The sequence below is a fragment of the Lissotriton vulgaris genome, chromosome 5, assembly GCF_964263255.1.
Source record: "Lissotriton vulgaris chromosome 5, aLisVul1.2, whole genome shotgun sequence".
Taxonomy (NCBI): Eukaryota; Metazoa; Chordata; class Amphibia; order Caudata; family Salamandridae; genus Lissotriton; species Lissotriton vulgaris.
In genome coordinates this window covers 1813014823-1813036338 of record NC_141693.1, presented here as the reverse complement: position 1 = coordinate 1813036338, position 21516 = coordinate 1813014823, and the positions used below count along the sequence as shown (strand labels likewise).

At 43.9% G+C, this 21516-nt stretch overlaps 1 protein-coding gene across 1 annotated transcript in view; it reads left to right on the top strand.

The window, feature by feature from the left end:
* IGFBP4 (insulin like growth factor binding protein 4) overlaps window positions 1–21516 on the top strand; it is a 383572-nt gene that overhangs the window by 345493 nt on the left and 16563 nt on the right. Inside the window, exon 3 of the mRNA XM_086924226.1 lies at window positions 5766–5894. Coding sequence (XP_086780352.1) covers window positions 5766–5894 — 129 coding nt within the window. The remainder of the gene's footprint in view (window positions 1–5765; window positions 5895–21516) is intronic.

Sequence of the window (21516 nt, the reverse complement as noted above, 5' to 3'; positions counted from 1 at the left end):
GATTGATTGATGCAATGAAACAAAGTAATTCCAACAGATTATGTATATTTGTAAATTGGTGCATAGTATTGAGTAGTATGTGTTTAGTAAATATACTCTTACTTTTATAAAGCAAAGTACAGACTTGACAAACAATTATTGAGTGTTATTTCTGCATACCTGTAAATGGTGATTACTAGCTCACACCACCTCCCTTGAGTAAGCCTTAGACCCCTCTGCAATGCTACCCTTTGTAAGGCGCTACAATTGGGTCTTTGGCTCCCAGTGAAGAACAAATGTAGTCATGTTATTTGTGCAGGCCTCACAGATGCTGCCTCCTTTTCCAACCGTGTCCCTCTAGAGAAATGAGCCTTTATTGAAGGTGGCCCAGACTTTGGAGAGGCACTGGATGCAAGACACACCAGTTTCTTGGGAGCAGGGTCACTGAATGAGGAGACAGGCTGGTAGGGCTGAGGACAAGTTAGTTGTCGTCTTCTCCTTCCACTGCTGCATAGCTCTTTGGTCCTTCTTCATACGTCATCGGAATCTGAAGAGGTAAGGTTTGAGGGTGCCCCTAAATACTAGATTTAGGGGCGTTACAGGGTGTGCAGGTCTGGACAAATGGGTCCCTTTTTTAGAGTGTTTACACCCCCTAGTATGCCATCCTCCATTTGGAGGGCGGACAGGCAAGAGCCAGACACACTTCCGCCTCACAAGCGGTTAGCGCTCTAGCTTCCCCAAGTGCGAGGGACATAAAGCCCTCCTACCACTCTGAGCGCGCAGCGGTCGCGCGCAGGGGAACGCCTAAGGGATCGCCTAAGAGGAGCCAAAGAGTAGCCCGTCTGCGCCCGTCCGCGCCAGGACGGGGCTAGGAGTTATGGGCTCTGCTCCTCGGAATTCCCCTACCACTATAAGGACGCATAAAATAAGGTATTCTAGTTATCTTCTAAAACAACTATGCACTGCCACTCTTAAAGGTTGTAATAGAGATTCCTGGCCATGTCCAGAGAGTCCGTTCTCTTGCATAAATTGACAGTTTCAGGCATCCCAGATTGTACCAACTGTTAGGGAAAAGCAATTAAAACCTTTGCTAGAAAGTGGCCTGAAGAGCTTTTTATTGAACGTACGCTCTCTACCTAAGCACCATCTGGAAGTATGGGACCTAGTGTTTTCACAACAACCTGATATATGCTTTTTAACTGAGTCCTGGATGAAAACCCATACTGTTCCTGCTATAACGTTAGGGGTTCCGTCAGGCACCAAGTTTTTACACTTTGACTGCCCCAATAAAACCGGGGGTGGATTAGCCATCTTACATAAGGAAGATTTGAAGGTCCCTATAGTGGAGCAAATCCATTGTTTATCATTGGAAATTATGATTTTTATAATAAGCTTTGATGCTAAAACCTTTTGGAAAGGAGCCCTAGTATATCGCCCACCAGGACCTATATCGGGCTTTACCCTATCCCTTGTGGAAGTATTTGCACCACATTTTAAAGCGAAAGAAAATTTTATTCTTTTGGGGGATTTTAATATTCATGTGGATATCCCTTCACACCCAGAAACCTTAACATTTTTAGCCGACCTTTCCACTTTGGGCCTTGAAATGCTGAATAAGTGCCCCACCTATATAGGAGGTCACACATTGGACATACTCTTCTCCAACTGTTCTAACATACGATGCTATCCTGCTACCCAAAAAAATTGGTCTGACCACTGTTTAGTGGAATTCTCCATATTGGGTGTACCTAAACCCTTCCATAAGCCGCCGCTTCCGACAATTTGGGGACGACAGTGGCACAAAATAACTGTAGAAGAGCTACAGAGGGTATGGAAGAGACCGATCTTCACTGAGACAGATAGTGCGGATTCGGCTCTCTCCAAACTTACGGACTCCCTCATAAAGGCAGCAGATATACTAGCACTGTTCAAACTGCATAAACAACATCCCACCTTCTAAGCAAGAAATATGGTATACCGAAGCACTTAGAGTAGAAAAACAGGGATGTAGAAAGATTGAGAAGAAATGGAGGAAACCCGAACTGAGGAGAATAAAAAGGCCCGTCAAGAGGCCCAATCGAATTATTATAAAAATATTAGGCTGGCAAGGAGAAATAGTCTTATCCAGCAAATTGATGAAGCAGGCAATTCTTCTAAAGAACTTTATAAAATACTACAGACCTTTGTAAAACCGACGGCCTGTGAAAGTTCGGATGAATTCTCTCAGTCTCTCTGTGACGACATCTCTCTGTTTTTTGAGAACAAAATAAACACGATCTATGATAAAATCATGACAGCCTCCAGTTATACGAACAGCTCTCCTGACCCACTCAAATCATCCATACTTGGGGACCATTCACTTACCACCTTTCCATCAATCAATGATACTGATTTCTCCAATCTTATCAGTCATATAAAATCTGGGTCTCCGGATGATTTTCTACCCACCAAAATGATTGTTCCCTTGAGTACTCTGATTGGACCTGATGTCAAATTTGTATTAAACCTTTCTCTCAAGGAAGGGCGGGTACCTATGGAGTGGAAGAAAGCGGTGGTGAACCCTATTTGTAAGAACACGGCACACCCATGGACGGATCTTTCCAACCTCCGAACCATCTCCCTCCTGCCATACTTGAGCAAGATGGCCGAGAAGCATGTGAACACCTGTCTGTCAAAATACATAGAGGCAGAGGGGGGTCTGGACTCCTCTCAATCGGGGTTTAGACCCAATCACAGCACCAAATCTGCCCTCCTCTCAGTGACCGATACGATCCGGATGGCACTAGATGGAGGGGGCTTGATGATTCTGGTGCTGTTAGACCTGTCCGCTGCCTTCGACACGGTGTCACATGAGATTCTTCTTGGCCGCCTGCGGGAGGTGGGCATAGGGGGTGTGGCTCTGTCCTGGGTAGAGAGTTTTCTCACAGGCCGCTCACAAGGTGTCAGACTGGGCTCCCTTCAATCCATCTCTAGGGAGCTTACCAAGGGAGTGCCACAAGGCTCATGTCTAAGCCCTACACTATTTAATGTGTACGTGGCCCCCTTGGCTGGCATTGTGAGAGAATATGGGTTCACTCCGGTGTCCTATGCTGATGACACCCAGCTCCTGTTCCCTTTCCAGTCCCTCACTCCAGTAATAAGAAAATCTTTTGCGGATGGTATGAGGGCGGTTTCAAACTGGATGGCTACAAATTGCCTTCAATGCAATGTAGGCAAAACAGAGGTGATGTTATTCGGAGAGGCCCCACTTTTGTGGTCCCCAGATGGTGGCCTCTAGATCTTGGTCCGGTGGCGAGTCCTAAACAGACCGTTAAAAATCTTGGTGTGCGTCTGGATCAGGCACTGGAGACAGCATTCAGAACCCCACGTTACGGCCAAAATCGTTAAACTAGCAGGCTGCGGGCGGTCTGACTAGAAACGAAGATAATTTTATCTTGTCGGTCCTACTACTTGTGAGACGTGATTTATGACGTTTTCTGAAGTTTGTGCAGTATACATTTATACGCACAAGATACTTGTTTGAAGGTATACTTTGAAGGTGGCCGATTATTACAAGCAGTTGACTGTAAGCAACGTTGCTTGATTTTCATCAAGACATTGTGTTAAAGTGGGATATCATTGTTTTAATCCTGATGAAGGTTTTTGGCCTTGAATATTTGCGTGCCATAACCGAAACGCGTCGATGCACTTCTTTGTGGAGAAACATTAAGTGATAAAAATAAGAAGCTCCTGTAACTGTGAAATCCGAATTACCACCTGGAGCATATCTCATTAAGTCATTGAAACTGGTGTTCCTTTTCTCCCTTTTAATTGGAAATATTTTCCTTTTGTACTGTCCCATTTTTGTGTAATAAATTTATGATGTATCACAATGTTTTTTTAATCTGGTTTTTAAATTTACTTAAATAAAATGTACATTTTGTGTATGACTATTTCATGTTTTTCATTAACTGCTCCCTGTTTGTGAATGTGGGTGATTTCTTTGCATGTTTAGTGTAAAACTGTGGTTTACTTTTAAGTTCACCCAAAGGGGAAAACTTTATTGACAGTTCTGTCTTTCGGTACCCTACCCCTTTGGTTTGTTTGGGTCCCTCTCTTTTGTTAGAGGTACTCAAAGAACATGCCAATCAAGTTGCTGGTTTATGCTTCCATACCATCGGACTCCTGCAACGCGTTTTCCCATTTCTGCCTGATTATCATCGTAAGACTCTGGTCTAGAACTTGGTGGTCAGTAGACTGCACTACTGCAATGGCCTGCTCATCTCGGCCAATGAGGAACAAATAAATTGTTTGCAAGTGGTCCAGAATACCGCGGCGAGATTGGGGCTTAATGCTTTGCCCAGGACTCCCTCCCGTCCACTTTTGGACAGCCTTCCCTGGCTGCCTGTTCGGCAGCGGGTTAAATATAAAATCTGCTGCACCATACACAAATGTCTTTTCGGGGTAGGCCCTAAGTACTTAACGGACAAGTTCATCCCCTATAGTCCTGGACGTTCCTTACGTTTAAGTAACCAGCAACTGCTTCAGGTCCCTAGGATCAAGAGGATAAGACAGGGAGGGCGTGCCCTCTCCTATAAAGGTCCTATTCTCTGGAACTCACTTCCACTTGCCCTAAAGATTAACTCAAATTTCCAATCCTTCAGGAAGCTCCTAAAAACTCATCTATACTCGACCTCATAATCTGCTGGTAGTTTAATTATTCAGTTATCAGTCCAACATCTGTACTAATGCGCAAGTGCGGAGTTACCCCTTCGGGGGTCGAATCCTGCGCTATATAAGAAAATAAATAAATAAATAAATAGAGGTGGGCATATTCCTCTTCCTAAGTGGCTGAGTCTTCTCATCTTCAAGATGGAGGGGACTGAGATGTGTGCTTCACTTTGCCTCCTCCACCTGATGGGTGGGGTTAGCAAAGGTGGGCACACCTCCCTTCCTAGCTAGATTTTCCGGACAGTTCTCGCACCCTAATGGGGGTCAGAACAAATGGGAGCCAGTTGCTGATAGCAGCAAATGGCTGGGGGTAGCTAATAAAGGCGGCAGGCCTCTGAATGCAGTTTACATTAAATCCGACACTGGCATCAGTGTGGGCTTAATGTGCTGAGACGTTTAATACCAAACTTCTCAGTCTTCAGCAAAGCCATCATGGAGCTATGGAGTTTGTGTTGACAATTTCCCAGCCCATGTACTCAAAATGGCTTCACTGCACTTACAATGTCTGTGAATAGCAAAGACACTGCTGGGAAATAGTGCTCGTGCAACTGGGCCCTCAGCTGTGGTATAGTGAACCCTGCTAGAGGGGTGACTTACCTGTGCCACAGGCTTGTCACCCCGGGGTGCGTGCCATGTCAACTTTTGGATTTGGGGCCTCACTCTGACACACAGGCTGCAGTGGCAAGGATGGGCCCCAGGTGAGGAGTCTCTGGGGGTATTATAATACATGCTGCAGCCCTCAGGGACTCTCTATGGTCACAAGGCCCTTGGTACCAGTGGTACCTTTTACAAGGGACTTATATGGGGCCAGATTTTGTGCCAATTGTGGATATAAAGGTATAGTTTTGGGAAAGAACACAAGTGCTTGGGCATGGTTAGCAGGGTCCCAGCACATACTTCAGTCTGATTGGCATCAGTTCTATGTAAAAATGCTAGGGGGTAACCATTCAAAAAGGGGGACTTTCCTGCATTAGCCATGAGAGCTGTTCTGTAGGGATAGCGTCATTTATGCTGTGTCCTGCACGAGTATATTGTACATGTTTTTGCAACCCGCTCACTGCCATTTTACATTGTAGGGCTCATGTGCCAGAGAACTACATTTGGCCTTGGAAAAACTGGCTGCATCGCCGATTAGAACACAGGAAGATCTCCAGGTTATTCCTATCCCCAACTGTGATCGAGATGGGAACTTCCACCCAAAACAGGTACAGCACAGCACTTCATCTTGAGAGACATACTATGGGGCACATATTCTGGATACCACTGATGCAGGGCTTAGAAATCACTTTTTTCAATTGTACAAACATTATGCATCTCCATCATTTTTCAAATCAGTTACTAATTGATCCTAAAATGTTTCTATAAAGAAGTTAATTCTTTACACAGTTTTCTTGATAAATTCTAATTCACACATATCTAACCAATTTATTTCTACTATACATATTCCTGAAAAAACAAAATTTAAAGGGACGTTAAAGTTAGGTTCACGTTTCACCCAGACAAAACCACAGAAATTCAGCAGTTATAGCTATACTTACAGTTATACTTATGTTAAGAAACAATAACCTGTGCCATAAAGTTACTCAACGGCACGAGTTATAGTCTCTTCAGATAAGTATAAGTATAACTTTAACTGTTGAATTTCTATAGTTTTGTGAGGGTAAAATGTGAACTTAACTATAACGTCCCTTTAACCTTTGGTTTTTCAGTGAATTTCTATAGTTTTTTTAACATAAAGTAATTTAAAATGACTGTACGTTAATAAAACCATTGCTGCAAATGGCCTTTTGCCTTGTGTGGAAGTGGTTGGCTGCAGAGATTGGCCATGGCTAACTACCTCACATGCACCCAACCTCACAATGCGCCCAGCCTTTAGCCGTGCGGTGGTGGCTATGTTGTGTGAGTATGGTCGTTTTTTTCCCAATCAGGCTTTGGATCTGTGGGTACTACCGAGGCTCCATCTCTCTAGATATTTATTAATTTCTTTCTTTAATACCTCCCAAACTACTGAACCACAAAATTACAAAAAGGTCTCTTTCTAAACAAATATCCACATTTTTGCAAGATTTGCTGTAATTTGGTTCAACTGTTCGGGCTGTAGCCGTGCCTAAATATTGAAAAATACCCATAGACATTGCTTGAAGAACATTTTTGGGGGGACTCCCCTTTTTCACAGCCTCCATTTGGGAAATCACTCTGAAACTTTCAGGAAAAAAAGCTCAACTAACTTGTGTACTTGTTTTGAAAATTTCAAGAAGATTCGTCAAATGGTGGCAAAGTTATTAGCAAAACAAAAGACGCTTTGTCTATGGGAAAAGTGGGTCCTAACTATAACTGCCTACTGGCTATCGCTGGTAGGTACCTACTGGCTATCGCTGGTAGGTAATATATGTTTGTGTATATATATATATATATATATATATATATATATATATATATATACACATATATATATATATATATATATATACACACACACACATATATTACCGACTGCCGGTCGCCAGTAGGTATATATAGTTAGGACCTAGTTACCATAGGAAATTGCGAACATTCAATTGAGAATAACTTTGGCGCCGATTGAGGGATCTGCCTGTAACTTTCCTTAACTGTGCATCGCTGCGCTCCGCTCCTTCCTTGAAAGTTTTGGGGGGATTCGTCAATCGGGGGCTGAGAAAAAAGGGGGGTCCCAAAACGTGTTTTCCCCATGTTAATTTCCATAGGGACATTCTGACAAGGCTACAGCTCGAACGGCTCAACGGAATTACACCAGATTTGGCAAAATGGTAGCGACTGGTATGCAGCAGTGCCTTTTGTATGTTTGGTGTAAATCTGTCCAGTAGTTTTTGAGAAAATTGAATGTGAAATTGAGTCCAATGCAATTTTCCATAGGACCTTTAGACACAGCTACAGCCCGAACGGCTGAATGGAATTACTGCAAACTTGGCAAAATGGTAGAACCTGGTATGCAGAAGTGCCTTTTGTATATTTGGTGAAAATCCCTTCAGTAATTGTTGAGAAAATAGACTTTTTAAAAATTATATATCTATAAGCGGGACACAGTGCGCGCACGGGCGTGCACCGTCCTTGCACTGTCCTTGCACGAGCGCGGACCTTAGCGTGCGCGAGCTGCATGCTGATTGGCTGCCAATGTCTGTCAAAACTCCAAAACAGAAATTGTTGGCAGCCATCTTGTGCCTCGGTAGACTGAATCACAGGAAAGCAGAAAACAAATGTGTAGAACTCAAAAAGGGGGCAGGGTAGAAGTACCCTGACCCTCTAGGCCTGCTCAGGGGGTCCCACAAGGACCCCCCAGGCCCAAAAAAAATTAATATTTTTTTCCAAAAATCGCATGGTCCGCACACGGTGCGCGCACCCTGCGATTTTTCCCCCCAAAAAAATGGGGGGGGGGGGGGGCCCTTGTGGAACACCCTGAGCAGGCCTAGGGCGTCAGGGTGCTTCTACCCTGCCACTTTGCGTGTTTTGCACCTTTGTTTCACTGCTTTCTTGTGCCTTGGTTCTACCGAGGCACAAGATGGCTGCCAACACTTCCTGGTTTGGAGTGTTGACAGACAGTGGCAGCCAATCAGCATGCCTTTCACAGGAAAGCAGTATGCTCATTGGCTGTCAACACTTCTAACCAGACAGTGTTGGCATTCATCTTGTGCTAGGTAGACCGAGGCACAAAAGAAGCAGAAAAACAAGCGTGTAGAACGCAAAAAGGGGGCAGGGTAGAAACACCCTGACCCCCTAGGGCTGCTCAGCTGGTCCCAGAAGGATATTTACATATTTAAACGTTATCCGCTAATATAATAGGCATTTAGAAAACCTTTGAAATTTATTGAAAAAACTATAGGTTTCACGCCTGACATAGTTAGGAATTAGCTTTTAAAATGTGGTCCCAGAAGGATATTAACATATTTAAACGTTATCCGCTAATAGAATTAGCATTTAAAAAACCTTGCAAATTCACTTAATAAACCAAAGGTTTCAGGTCATATATAGTTAGGAATTAGCATTTAAAAAACCTTACAAATTCACTTAAAAAACCATAGGTTTTAGGTCATATATAGTTAGGAGTTAGCATTTAAAAAACCTTTGAAATTCACTGAAAAAACCATAGGTTTCAGGCCTTATATAGTTAGGAATTAGCATTTAAAAAACCATTGAAATTGCTCCTATATAGTTGTATTAACTATATTTTGCGCACCCGCAATCCACTGCTGATGATGTCACATATTACATCATTCATAACATGGTCAGTGACATCACTGATGACATCTCTAATTTAATAAAGAGAGAGCCCAAACCTTTGAGACGCCCACCATATACATTTAAAAGGTAAAAGAACCGTGCCAGCAAAGTAGTCCCTTGTGGGCGTGTCTGCGTTGTGCTGTGGGCGTGTGCTGGGGGCGTGAATAACGCTGGGGGCGTGTGGTACGTTCCGCCCTTCATGCCATGTCTCATATCGTGTGCTAATCCCGCTCTGCTCCTTTTAAATACCCCTGCACCACATAATCATAACCCACCCTTACTCCTTAAAATACCCCAACACCCTTAAACACTAACCCATCTTAACCCTATAAATATACCCTGTACCCCAAAACCCAAACCTATCCCTAAACCCTAAAAATACCCTTTTACCATAAAACCCGAACCTAGCCCCATATTCCTACCCTGGCCACTTCTCTTTTTTCAGCTTTTTGTTTAGGGTTGGCTACGACTGAGGCCCTAAATGGCTGCCAACAATTGCTGGTTGAAATGTTGGCAGCCAATCAGATTTCTGCACGAGATCGAGAGGATTTGCGCCTCTAGGTATACCATTTTTTTAAAATATCTTCAAAACTACTGAATGGATTTACATCAAATAACAAAAGGGTGGCGTTCTGAGCCAGGACCTACCTTTCTAACAAATTTGGTGTAATTCCGGTCAGCAGTTCAAGACTATAGTCGTGTCTAAAATCTCTATTGGAATTAACATGGGAAACACACTTTTTTAAACCTCCCCCCTCTTTTACTCAGCCCCTGCCTGACGGATCACCCCAAAACTTTCCATGCACAACTAGACAGAGTACGTACCTGTTTGTAAAACTTCATGAAGATCCATCAAGCTGCACCAAAGTTATTAGCAAACCAAAAAACATTTCATCTGAGGAAACTTGGTGCTAACTATAACTACCTACTGGCGACTACCAGTTAGTAATATATGTATGTATATGTATGTAAGTATATATTATACTAGCAGCCCGTCCCGACGTTGTCCGGGTATGAATTGCTGCCAGCCAGTAGTATATTGTTTTGTAGGATTTCGATTCGATAGCATTTCTTGTCTGTGACAGGCCTGTGAAACGCTCCGATTCACAGTGCACTGTTGATGCACTTAAGAGTGCGGGTTCAGTAGTGTGTGAACTCGAGTTTCCCTACTTTATTTTTCCTTGCAATATTATATAGCGCGAACTCAACAACATGGCATGAGCACAATTTACATTACAGAAGAACTCATTTGTGGTAGGCATGGGGAGACAAAGCGATTTGCCTGGAATCACAGGATGTTGAGCTGATGCCGAGATTCGAACGTAGCTCCCCAGCTCTAAAGTTCACAATTCTAGAACTTGTGGCCGGAGGTAAATCGTAAATCATACGTTCTTATATAGCGCCTTTCTCAAGGCGCTTGCTTTGCGAACCCGTCCTGGCCTTTCCCTGCAAGATTACCCCTAATGGGCATCCCCAAGGTGAAGACCAGGCATCCCATCGCGGTGGGGCCGTAGTGGAGATTAAGCAAGCTATTGCCCAGAGTTGCTGAGTGTGATCCCACGATTCGAGTAGGCACAGAGGAGAGAATTATCGAGTCCATGGACATTTTGAGCTCAAGGCCCTGCCGCGTCGGGGATTGAACCCTGGTCCCGGGTCTGACCTCTGCATCAGGGACTGCCTCCTCTAACCGGTGAGCCACACTTCTCCACACTCCACAGGTGTGTCTAAAAGTGTATGTCGGTGCTGGCCATCAATGAGAGAGACCTGTGCATTTTTCAAATGGGTGGTGAAAAAATATGAGTATGTTGCTGGAGATGTGGGCCGCCATGCCACCAATGTACTTACCGGGGGAGGGTAAACACCCATTATTCCGCAACTTTCTTTCCGCATACCATCACTCCGCATACTTTCATTACGAAAGTGCCATGACTCCGCAATGCCATTAAAACGCATGGCATTGGGGGAGGAGCCAAGATGGCGACCGGGACGGACGTGTGAGCTACAGGCTCCGCGAACCGTTCGATCCTGCACTGAAATCCTGCCACACATCCTGATTATCCCGTGCCTAACTACAGACACGAGAACGCTGACGCCACCGGTGCTCTTTTGAGACCTCCGCCGTTCGCCTACGCGGCGAACTGACGCTGTTTCCCGGCCTCTGAAGCTGACCCGGGACCTGGAGCCGACCGCAGATTGAAATGGCCGGGCGCCGCCAGCCGATCACGCTCCCGGGACACCACCTGGGTTGAGAGTACTTCTGACCGCGGAGACGAGACACATCGGCCCTTTCGAACTGGTAAGGCTCTCGGCCAGATCGCCCTGCTCACGCGATCCATGGGACTCCGACCCACACTACCTTCTCCCCGGTGAGCCTGGGGACTGCACGGAGTCCATCTTGGGGTGCCTGCCCTGATTCAACTCGTCCACGTCGCTAGCTATATGGACAGCGCCCGTTCCGCCTCGGCCCTGACCTGTGTGCTGCCTGTTTGTCGGGGACTCCCACTTTCCTATCTCCCGCCTGTGTGATCGCCCCCCTGTCGTTACCGTGGGCCTGCTGCGGAGGTGACCAAGACGTCCCCTCCCGTGTGGAGGGAAGATGGCGGACTCCTCGTCCTCAACGGGAAGGATCCTGTCTATGCCTAATCAGGTGCTCAACGGGGGGGAGCGCCCATCCTGCATGAGTCAGCCAGCAATGGGACGGGAACCGACTCGCGGTGATGTCCTGACTGCCTTGCTGGATGCGCAGGCGACATGGCGGAGGCAAACCTACATTTTGGAACAGCGGATAGTGGGAGCTGCGGAAGGTCTGATACAACTGCGATTGCTTTGCCCCCTGTTGCCGGTGATTAACCCTGATCAGGAGACAGTGTTACACTGTGGGGCTGTGAAGAGTCGATCGGACCTTGGAGATACAGTTGCTTGTTTCACTTCTGGCGAGGCTACTGTTGCGAAGCCGCCCCTCGATTCTTTGCCTGCTACTGTTGCCACCGGCTTAACACTGTTGCACCTCGCAGAGATTCTCCAGGCGATGACTTCCCTCCCTGCCCACATCGTGACTTTTCCTCCGCGCCGGCAGTGTGTGAGTCATCTAACAAAGGGGGGGGGCGCCCCATCATTTGTATACTGCTAGTGATGTCGACTGGGGGCGCTCGTACCTTCCTCCTCTTCGCCTTCTCTGCTGGAGGAGGCCATTTTGTTCCTTTGTCTGGCCGGTGAGGAGTGGACGACGGTGGACATGTTTGGAGATATTTCGGCGCTCTGGCCAGGGCTGAGGATGCTAACACGCTGGCTTGCTTACTGACTGGTGACGACTTGGCCTGTCATGGTATTTGTTGTGCACTGCACGCCGGGGAAGGGATGTTTCTTTCTTTCACGACCGCAGTTCTAAAATCCTCTTGCTAGTCTTCGTGGTTAGGATCTTGGTCCTGGGCGACACGGGGGTCTGGAGGTGGGCTACTTGCTTATACCTGTTGTGAGGTCTTTTAATTTTGAAGCTCCGTTTGGGATATTAACCATTGCCTTGCTCGCGAGCCTAGAGAGCTTGATAATTGTTGGCTCCTCCCCACCATCTTCATTTTTGGGGGGGTCATAGACTAGTTTGCACACTTGTCTTCCTCCCTATATGTCAAATGTGACGCTTTTTCTTTTATGCCTTTCTACCGATCTTGGACTTTACTTTCTCTTCCTTTTCTCTCCCCTTTTCTCTTTCTTGCTACATTTCGGGTTTATGGGGCGACAGACACTCTGCTGGGGGGGGGCAGGCCATAGCCTCTGCATGTGTGTAGGGTGGGGGGGTATGTTTTAGTTTCGTTACTTTCTATGGTGCCTATTTATGATCTCTTTATAATTTTCTCTTTCCTTTTGTTCTGGGTCTGTAATGGGGGTTTGTAAGGAGTGGGTGGCGCTGTGGGTGGTATGCAAATGCGGACTGATGCTCCTGTTGTTTAGAACTGTACTGCCATATTGTTGGGTGTTATCACTACTGCCATGTTTATTGCTGCCTGCATGTGCTGTAAGCGGACTGTATGGACTCAGTTCTCCTTGACTTAATTTTTACCGATTTATGTTTTAAAATTTTTTTTTAAATTAACCTTCACTGCTCCTTCTCCTTGGCGGCATGACTCAATTTTGTGTAACTGCTATTACTTGTTGCTATACTGCCTGATACCGCTGGGGGGTCTGAATTGTTTGCTCTCGTGCTCAACTGTTTCGTGGCCGGCCTGACGGTTGTAGGCCCGTATTTGTCCTCTTTTTTCATGCACAATAAAGGTTTTCAAAAATTTAAAAAAAAAAAAAAAAAAACGCATGGCATTACATTTGATATGCTTTTACCACGCATACATTTACAGCGAAATTCGTTGTAAATGCATGAATGGTAAAAGCATGTTTTTTTTATGTTTTGATAAGGTAAGTATGAGTATAAGGGTATATATTTTGGGGTACTGAGGTATATGTTTTGGGGTGTTTGGGTATTTTAAGGGTTCAGATATAGTTTTGGGTTATGGGGTACAGGGGTAGTTTAAGGGTTTAGGGAAAAGTATGGGTTTGGGGGTACAGGGGTATTTTTAGGGTTCAGGGCTAGGTTTGGGTTTTGGGGTATAGGGGTATTTTTAGGGTTATGGGGTAGGTTTGAGTTTTGGGGTACAGGGGTATTTTCATGGTGCAGGTCTAGGTCTGGGTTTTGGGGTACAGGGGTATTTTTAGGGTTCAGGGCTAGGTTTGGGTTTTGGGGTACAGGGGTATTTTAAAGGTTCAGGGCTAGGTTTGGGTTTTGGGGTACAGAAGTATTTTATGGTTCAGGGGTAGGTTTGGGTTTTGGGGTACAGGGGAATTTTTAGGGTTCAGTGCTAGCTTTGGGTTTTGGGGTACCAGGGTAGTTTTAGGGTTCAGGAGTAGGTTTGGGTTTTGAGGTACAGGGGTATTTATAGGGTTCAGGGTTAGGTTTGGGTTTTGAGGGACAGGGGTATTTTTAGGGTTTAGGGATAGGTTTGGGTTTTGGGGTACAGGGTATATTTATAGGGTTAAGATGGGTTAGTAGGGTGTTGGGGTATTTTAAGGAGTGAGAGTGGGTTATGATTATGGGGTGCAGGGGTATTTAAAGGGAGCAGGGTAGGATTAGCACACGATATGAGACATGGCATGAAGGGCGGAACGTACCTCGCGGCCCCAGCGTTTGTCACGCAACTAGCACATGCCAACAGCACAACGCAGACACGCCCACAAGAGACTACTTTGCTGGCATGGTTCTTTTACCTTTTAAATGTATATGGTGGGCATCTGCATAGCCTATGTCCTTCTGCTGCAACTGCCCTTTCCAACGCTGTTTTGGGTGTTGTGATTGTATATGTATATATATATATATATATATATATATATATATATATATATATATATATATATATGTATATATATATATATATATATATATATATATATATATATATATATATATATATATTACCTACTGGCGGTCGCCAGTAGGTATATATAGTTAGGATTTTTTTCCTATGGGATTTCTGAAAATTGTATGTCGAATAACTTTGGCGTTTGTGGACGGAATTGGCTGAAATTTTCAGGAAAATGGCACATTTTGTTTCTGAGCAGCCCCTGAAAATTTGGGGGGGTTTTGTCAAGGGGGGGCCGAGAAAAAAGGGGGGTCCCAAAACGCGTTTTTCCCATTCATTTTTCCATAGGGTGATTGGAATCACTTTTAGCTCGAACGGCTGAATGGATTTACACGAAACTTGGCAAAATTGTAGATATGGTTTGCCCGACGTGCCTTTGCTATGTCTCAATATATGTGCTCCAGTGGATTTTGAGAAATTAACGTTTTAAAAAACAGATATATCTGTGACAGCGTCACGGTTAGCGCCCCGGTTCGCGTACCTGACGCGTAACGGAACTTCGAGAGGAGAAGCGGATTGGCTCCCCGGTGACTGTGAATATTTCAACAGTCCGGAGCGGCCGCCATCTTGTGTCTCGGTAGGATCGAGACACAAGAGGTGGCAAAAACAAATGGGGAAATGAGCATAAGGGGGCAGAGTACATCCTCCCTGACCCCCTAGGTTTGATGAGGGGGTTTCAAAAGGGCCCCGCGGGGCAAAAACAATTTTTATTATCGTTTTTGAATGAAAGAATGTTCAAATAATGTATGTTTAATGATTGTTCTTTTTTATTTTTATTTTTATTTAAGTACCAACATGTAGGTACCAATGCAGAGTCTAAAAAATAAAAATACACCGTTTCCTTTGTAGATATCTTGCATGTTGTTTCAGAAGTTATTGTTGTATATGGAATTCATAGCATAGTCTGTGAGGAAAACAGAAAGAATATGGAAGCAGGAGATGAAAAAGAGATGGAAAATACACATTGGAGATAAAATAGTGGGAGAAAGAAAGTAACTATGAGCAAACTTACTATGTAACACAAAAAAGTTGCACAGTATATTTAAAGTCTGACTTTACATTATAATCAATTTGGTACTAGTTTAAAAAAAACATAAAAATGAATGTCTCAAACTATTTTTGAATTATTAAATATAAATTTATTTCTCAGATTCTTTTTCAAAATTTAAAAGAACTTCTAATATTTGATTGTCAGAAATGTTCTCATTTTCAATCAGGAAATCTACTGATTGAACACATTGAAGTAGTTCATAGTCCCGTGATTCATCCATGAATTCAGAGTCATTGGGTTCAATAACTTCATCATTGTTGCTTTCCTGATCAATTCCGATGGAATTTTTTTGCTCTCCTTCCATTTTTGTGCTGTAATTTGAATTTTAAAAAAATATATCAGTAGAGATAGGGCACTGTTGGGTTTAAGTTCAGACAGGTACTTTGGTTTTTTTAACAGTGATTTTATCTTTGGGCAGTGTATGGTATATGACAGTGGAAGTAAAAATATAAAAAAGTGTATGTGGTAAAGCCTAAGTAAATTCATAATTATACAAGGCAAGCCTAACTCCATCCATAACTATAACAGAGAAGTCTATCTTATTCTATAACTATTACAGAAGGATAGTATATAACTATCAGAAAATGTTTTCCTAATTAACTTAAAGTGCACAACATACTTCAGTTTTTAAAATAACATCTTACCTTTCAAAAAGAAGTTTAAGTTGTCAGTTGAAATGCACTTGAAATGTACTTCAGGAAATAGTAGTCAAAATGGCTGTGTTTCTCTCTCTTTCTTTATATATATTCAGGTACATAACCAATCAAATGTCATGAAATAATAGAAGATAATGAAAGTAGCATTTTAATTGGTTGTCAATTCTAACACTTCATAAGTGTTTTTGTTAGGTAATTTACCTCAGGATATTTAGTCAGGCCTACAGCATAATTTTCTCAATGGAATTCCATCAAATTTGGGTAAATGGTAGGGACTGCTATGTAGTAGGGCCTATTCTATATTTGATGAAAGTGTCTCTAGTGGTTTTTCTGTAAATTACTTTCCCACCTTTTTTTAGCGAGCGCTTACCGGTGCGCGCCCCGGTACGCGAACCGGCAGCGTTACGTGAGTCCTCCATTTTGTGTATCGGTAGAATTGAGACACAAGATGGAGGACAAACAATGTTCGGAATGGGTAGAAGGGGGCACGGTAGACACTTTGTGACCCTCTAGGTTTTCTGAGCGGGGCTTAGGACGCTCATATAGGCCAAAAATAAAAAAAAAATAAAAAAATCACAGGGGGAGCGCCCGGTACGCGAACCGGGCAGCGCTCCGGGAAGCGCAACAAAGAGAAAAAGAGTAAGACAGGGTGTAAAAATGTTAGCAATTTTGATATAAATGGAAGGTAGTTCTGAAAAGAACTGTTTTTTTATTCTTTTTCTTCTTTTTTATTTTTTTTATTAATTTTCAGAACAATTTTTTGATTTTTTAGGATTTTTGAAAACTATTTTGTGTTTTTTTAGTGTTTTTTTAGGGGAAATAACAAAAAAGCAGGGATAGAACATGTCTCAACAGGAGCAAAAAAAAATCAAAAGGAATCAATGTTTTGTCTTCTTGTTGCATTTATGATTTTCTCCAGCTCGGATAATCAAAGTAATACTCTTTTCTCCAAAACTGATAGTTCCTCCACAATATATACAAACTATTTTGTAGTTTTCAAAAGGATTTTGAAAATTGTAGACCATTTCTCGGCCTTCTGGTCCGGCGAATGAGCTTTGTCCACTGGAGGTGCTGGGGATGATATTTGGGGGGTTGGCAGCAAGATCCCTTACTTGTGCTTGGGAATGGCTCTGCAATGGTGTTTCTGTCAGGAACTGCTTTACTTGCTCTTCCTCCTCCTCCTCTTCATCCTCATTATCTTCCTCTACACCAAAGTCCAGTGTTGGAGGTGGTCCTTTTGGTGGTGGTGGTGGTTGCTGAGAAGCACCAGCTGCAGCTAAAATAGAAGCCATTCTAAAAAACAGGTCTTGCTCTCTGGAAGTAGAAAGTAAGAATGAGGTAAAAAGGTGGGGGCTTTCATCATTTTGAAAAAAAAAATGTTCAGAACCAATAAAAAGTGTTATTTTCAGGTCACATGACCTGTTACGCTTACGTTACGCGCCCCGGAGCGCTTCGGGGGCGCTGCTCGTCGCGCTCCGGAGCGCTTCCGGGTGCGCTAACGCAGCACGTCATAAGACGCATCACACGGCAACGTGATACGTCGCGCTTACGCGACGCGTCACGATGTTGTTTTCTAACGTGGCAGTTGCGCTAACGGAACGTTTACCGGTTCGCGGCATCAAATTGAGCTAACTGGAAGCTACCCGGTGCGCGGACCGGTAGCGAAACAAAAAAAAAATATATATATATATATATATATATATATATATAGATACATAAAAAAATTATATTAAAAACATATAAAATATTTTTCCTTTAAAAGAAGAATACATTTTTCAGCTTTTGATATTTGCTATTAAAAAACAATTGAAATTCACTGAAAAAACCATAGGTTATAAACCATATATAGTTAGGAATTAGCATTTACAAAACCTTATTTTACTCACACAAAACCATTGAAATTCGCATATATAGTTAGTTGCACTAACTATATATCGCGCACCCGCAATCCACTGCTGATGATGTCACATATTACATCATTCATGACATGGTCAGTGACATCACTGATGACATCACTGATGACATCTCAAATGACATCACTGATGACATCTCAAATACATCTCATTTGACATTACTGATCACATCACTGATGATATCATTTATGTGATAATACAATGAACCTCTTCAGACTCTAATATAACCTTAGATACAATCAGTGTAAACAGACACTCACAGACTGTCACTCATCCACCTAGTTAGTCATTCAAAGAATCAATCACACCTCCATTTCCTCAACTATACAGTTATACACACCTTACTTATTCAAACATATACTAACACATATTTACTCTCTTATACAATCCCTGATACAAGTTCACAATGATCCATACAGCCACTCACACACTCACTGGCTCTTATGAACAATTGTTACTTACCTGTAAACAGGTGGTTCTCCAGTATTGGTGTCTTTCATAGATTCACATGCTTGAATATTCCCCGTCGTCGAAGTGGGAGTCCCACGGTAAATAAAATAGCAATAATGCTAATAATATATATATATATAAATATATAAAGTCTCATATAAGTAGTAAAACTGATAAAATATGTACTGAAAAACCTTTACAAAGGTTACTACATAGGAATGCATTAGAGAGAAAAAACTCATTTGCAACATATCAGTGTCATTATGTTAGTCCAAACTGCAGCCAATCAGGCTCAAGCACCCTCTAGAACCTTCTCCTCAGAAGCTCAAGCCCTCAGATTTTCGTAGCACTAGTAATAATAGCGCATGAGGAGAAAAGAGCCTCTGAGGGGAGGATGGGTGGGTCGCATGTGAATCTATGAAAGACACCAATACTGGAGAACCACCTGTTTACAGGTAAGTAACAATTGTTCTTCTCCAGTATTAGGGGTGTCTTTCATAGATTCACATGCTTGAATAGAATAGATAGCAGTAACCTCCTAGAGCTGAGATTGCAATATTTCCAAACAATAAAAGAACAATATATAGCATAAAAGCAAGGCAATCTCAAGAATGGAGGAGGGAAAGAGGCTCACCTTATTTGAAAAGATGACGAAGCACTGCTTGCCCCACTGCGGTGTCCGCCTCGTTGACAGCATCCAAACAATAATGTCTGGTAAAGGTGTGCCTGCTGGACCATGTCGCTGCACGACAAATCTGGTGTAGAGGCACTCCGGCAAACAATGCGATGGACGACGCCATCGCTCTCGTAGAATGTGCTCTCACTGGAGTAGGTAAAGGCCTGCCAGCCTGCTGATGGCAAAACGATATGGCTGAAGAGAGCCATCGTGTTATTGTCTGTTTAGTCACTGAGTGTCCTTTGCGCAGTAGTCCATATGCTAAGAACAGCTGATTGGATTTACGAAAAGGGGCTGTCCTAGAAATGTAGAATTTCAGACACGTTTGATGTCTAAAGAATGTAGTCGCTGTTCCGCAGGGGATTTAGGATCCGGGAAAAAAGTCTTTAAGAAAACTGGCTCGTTCAAATGGAAGTCAGAAGGTACTTTTGGAAGAAAAGAAGGATTGGTACGAAGTGACACTCCATCAGGTTTGAACTGCAAATATGGAGGTTTGATGGTGAAAGCGTGCAAGTCACTTACACGACGAGACGAAGTCAAAGCTAAAAGCAAGGCCACTTTCCAGGTCAGAAACTTGAGGTTTGAACGATGAATTGGCTCAAATGGAGGTTTCATAAGTTGTGATAACACCACGTTGAGGTGCCAAGCTGAAGGAGGGCGCCTTAACGGAGGGAACTTCCTGAAAAGTCCTTTAAAGAACTGTCTGATGATTCTGGATGAACAGAGAGACGTAGAGCCATCATGACGGTAGCGTGAGATGGCCGCCAAAAAGACTCTCAATGTGGCATGTGAAAGACCAGACTGAGCAAGACTTAAGAAGAACGGTAACAGTTGTTCTGGAGTGGAACTGATAGGATGTACGTTGGATGCTGCGCACCAATGACAGAAGCGTTTCCACTTTAACCTATATGTTTTGATTGTTGATGGAGCTCTAGCTGACGCTAGAATGTCTCTACAGTCCTGAGGTATACTTAAAGAGGCAAACTCCATGAATTCAGGTTCCAAGCCCATAATTGAAGCGTTGACGGATCTGGGTGACACACTTGTCCGCCGTCCATTGTCAGAAGGTCCGGACGTGGACGGAGGCGAATTGGTTTGCATTGGGACATCAGAAGGAGTTCTGAAAACCACGCCTGTCTGGGCCAACGTGGGGCGATTAAAATCAAGCGGCAGGGTTGCCTGCGCATCTTCCATAACGTCCTTGGTACCAGTGGGAGTGGTGGAAACGCATATGCAAATAGGCCGGTCCAATCCATGAGTAGGGCATTGCCGCTGGATTCCGGATGTGGATGCCAACTGGCGAAAGCCTGGCATTTTCGATTCACTGGTGTTGCAAATAGGTCGATCTTGGGATGACCCCATTGGTGGAACACGAGGTCCAGAGTCGGCTGGTGTAACTCCCATTCGTGAGTGGATGACGCAGACCTGCTTAGGGAATCTGCTAGTATGTTTGACGCTCCCGGCAAATGGACTGCTGTCAAAGAAATGTGGTGACGAAGTGCCCATTCCCAAATCCTCTGGGCAAGACAAGACAGGGGCTGAGATTTCGTGCCTCCCTGTTTGTTCATGTAGTGCATGCTGGTGGTGTTGTCTGTTTGAACCAGCACCGATTCTCCGTGCACCACTGGTAAGAAGGCCTTCAGCGCTAGGAAGATCGCCAGCAATTCCAGCCTGTTGATATGCCAGGTCTTCTGAGTCGCCGTCCACTTTCCTTTGATGGAAAGATCCAGGAGATGGGCTCCCCATCCGTCCATGGACGCATCCGTGGTCAATGTCAGATCTGGAGTCTGGATAAGGAAAGAGACCCCTTGGTTCAGATTGGTCCGTCGCTCCCACCAGAGTAGACTGTTCTTCATGCCAGCTGTGACTGTCACCTGGTCGTTGAACGACCCAGACACCTGTCGCCATTGTAGGTCCAATTCCTCCTGAATATGACGGGTACGTAACCTGCAATTCGGGATCAGTGCGATACAAGATGATGCCATCCCCAGAAATGACTTTAACATTCGCACTGAAACTGACTTTCTTGATCTGATGGTGGAGACCAGATGAACTATCTTCTGTCTCCGCTCGGGGGAGATGAACGCTTTTGACACGTCCGTGTCTATAACAGCTCCGAGGAATGTCCTGCTTCGTAGAGGTGTGAAATGTGACTTCTTTACATTGATGGTCAACCCTAGGGAATTGAAGAGGGTGAGACACAAGCGTGTGTCGTGATGCAGCTAACTTGCGGATTGGGATTTCAACAGACAATCGTCCAAGTAAGGAAATATCTGGACTCCCTGAAGGCGCAGGTACGCCATGACCGGAGCCAGAACCTTCGTGAACACACGGGGAGCCGATCTGAGGCCAAACGGTAGGACCTTGAATTGATAGTGGTTGCCTCCTACTTTGAATCTCAAGTACTTTCGATGTTGAGGAA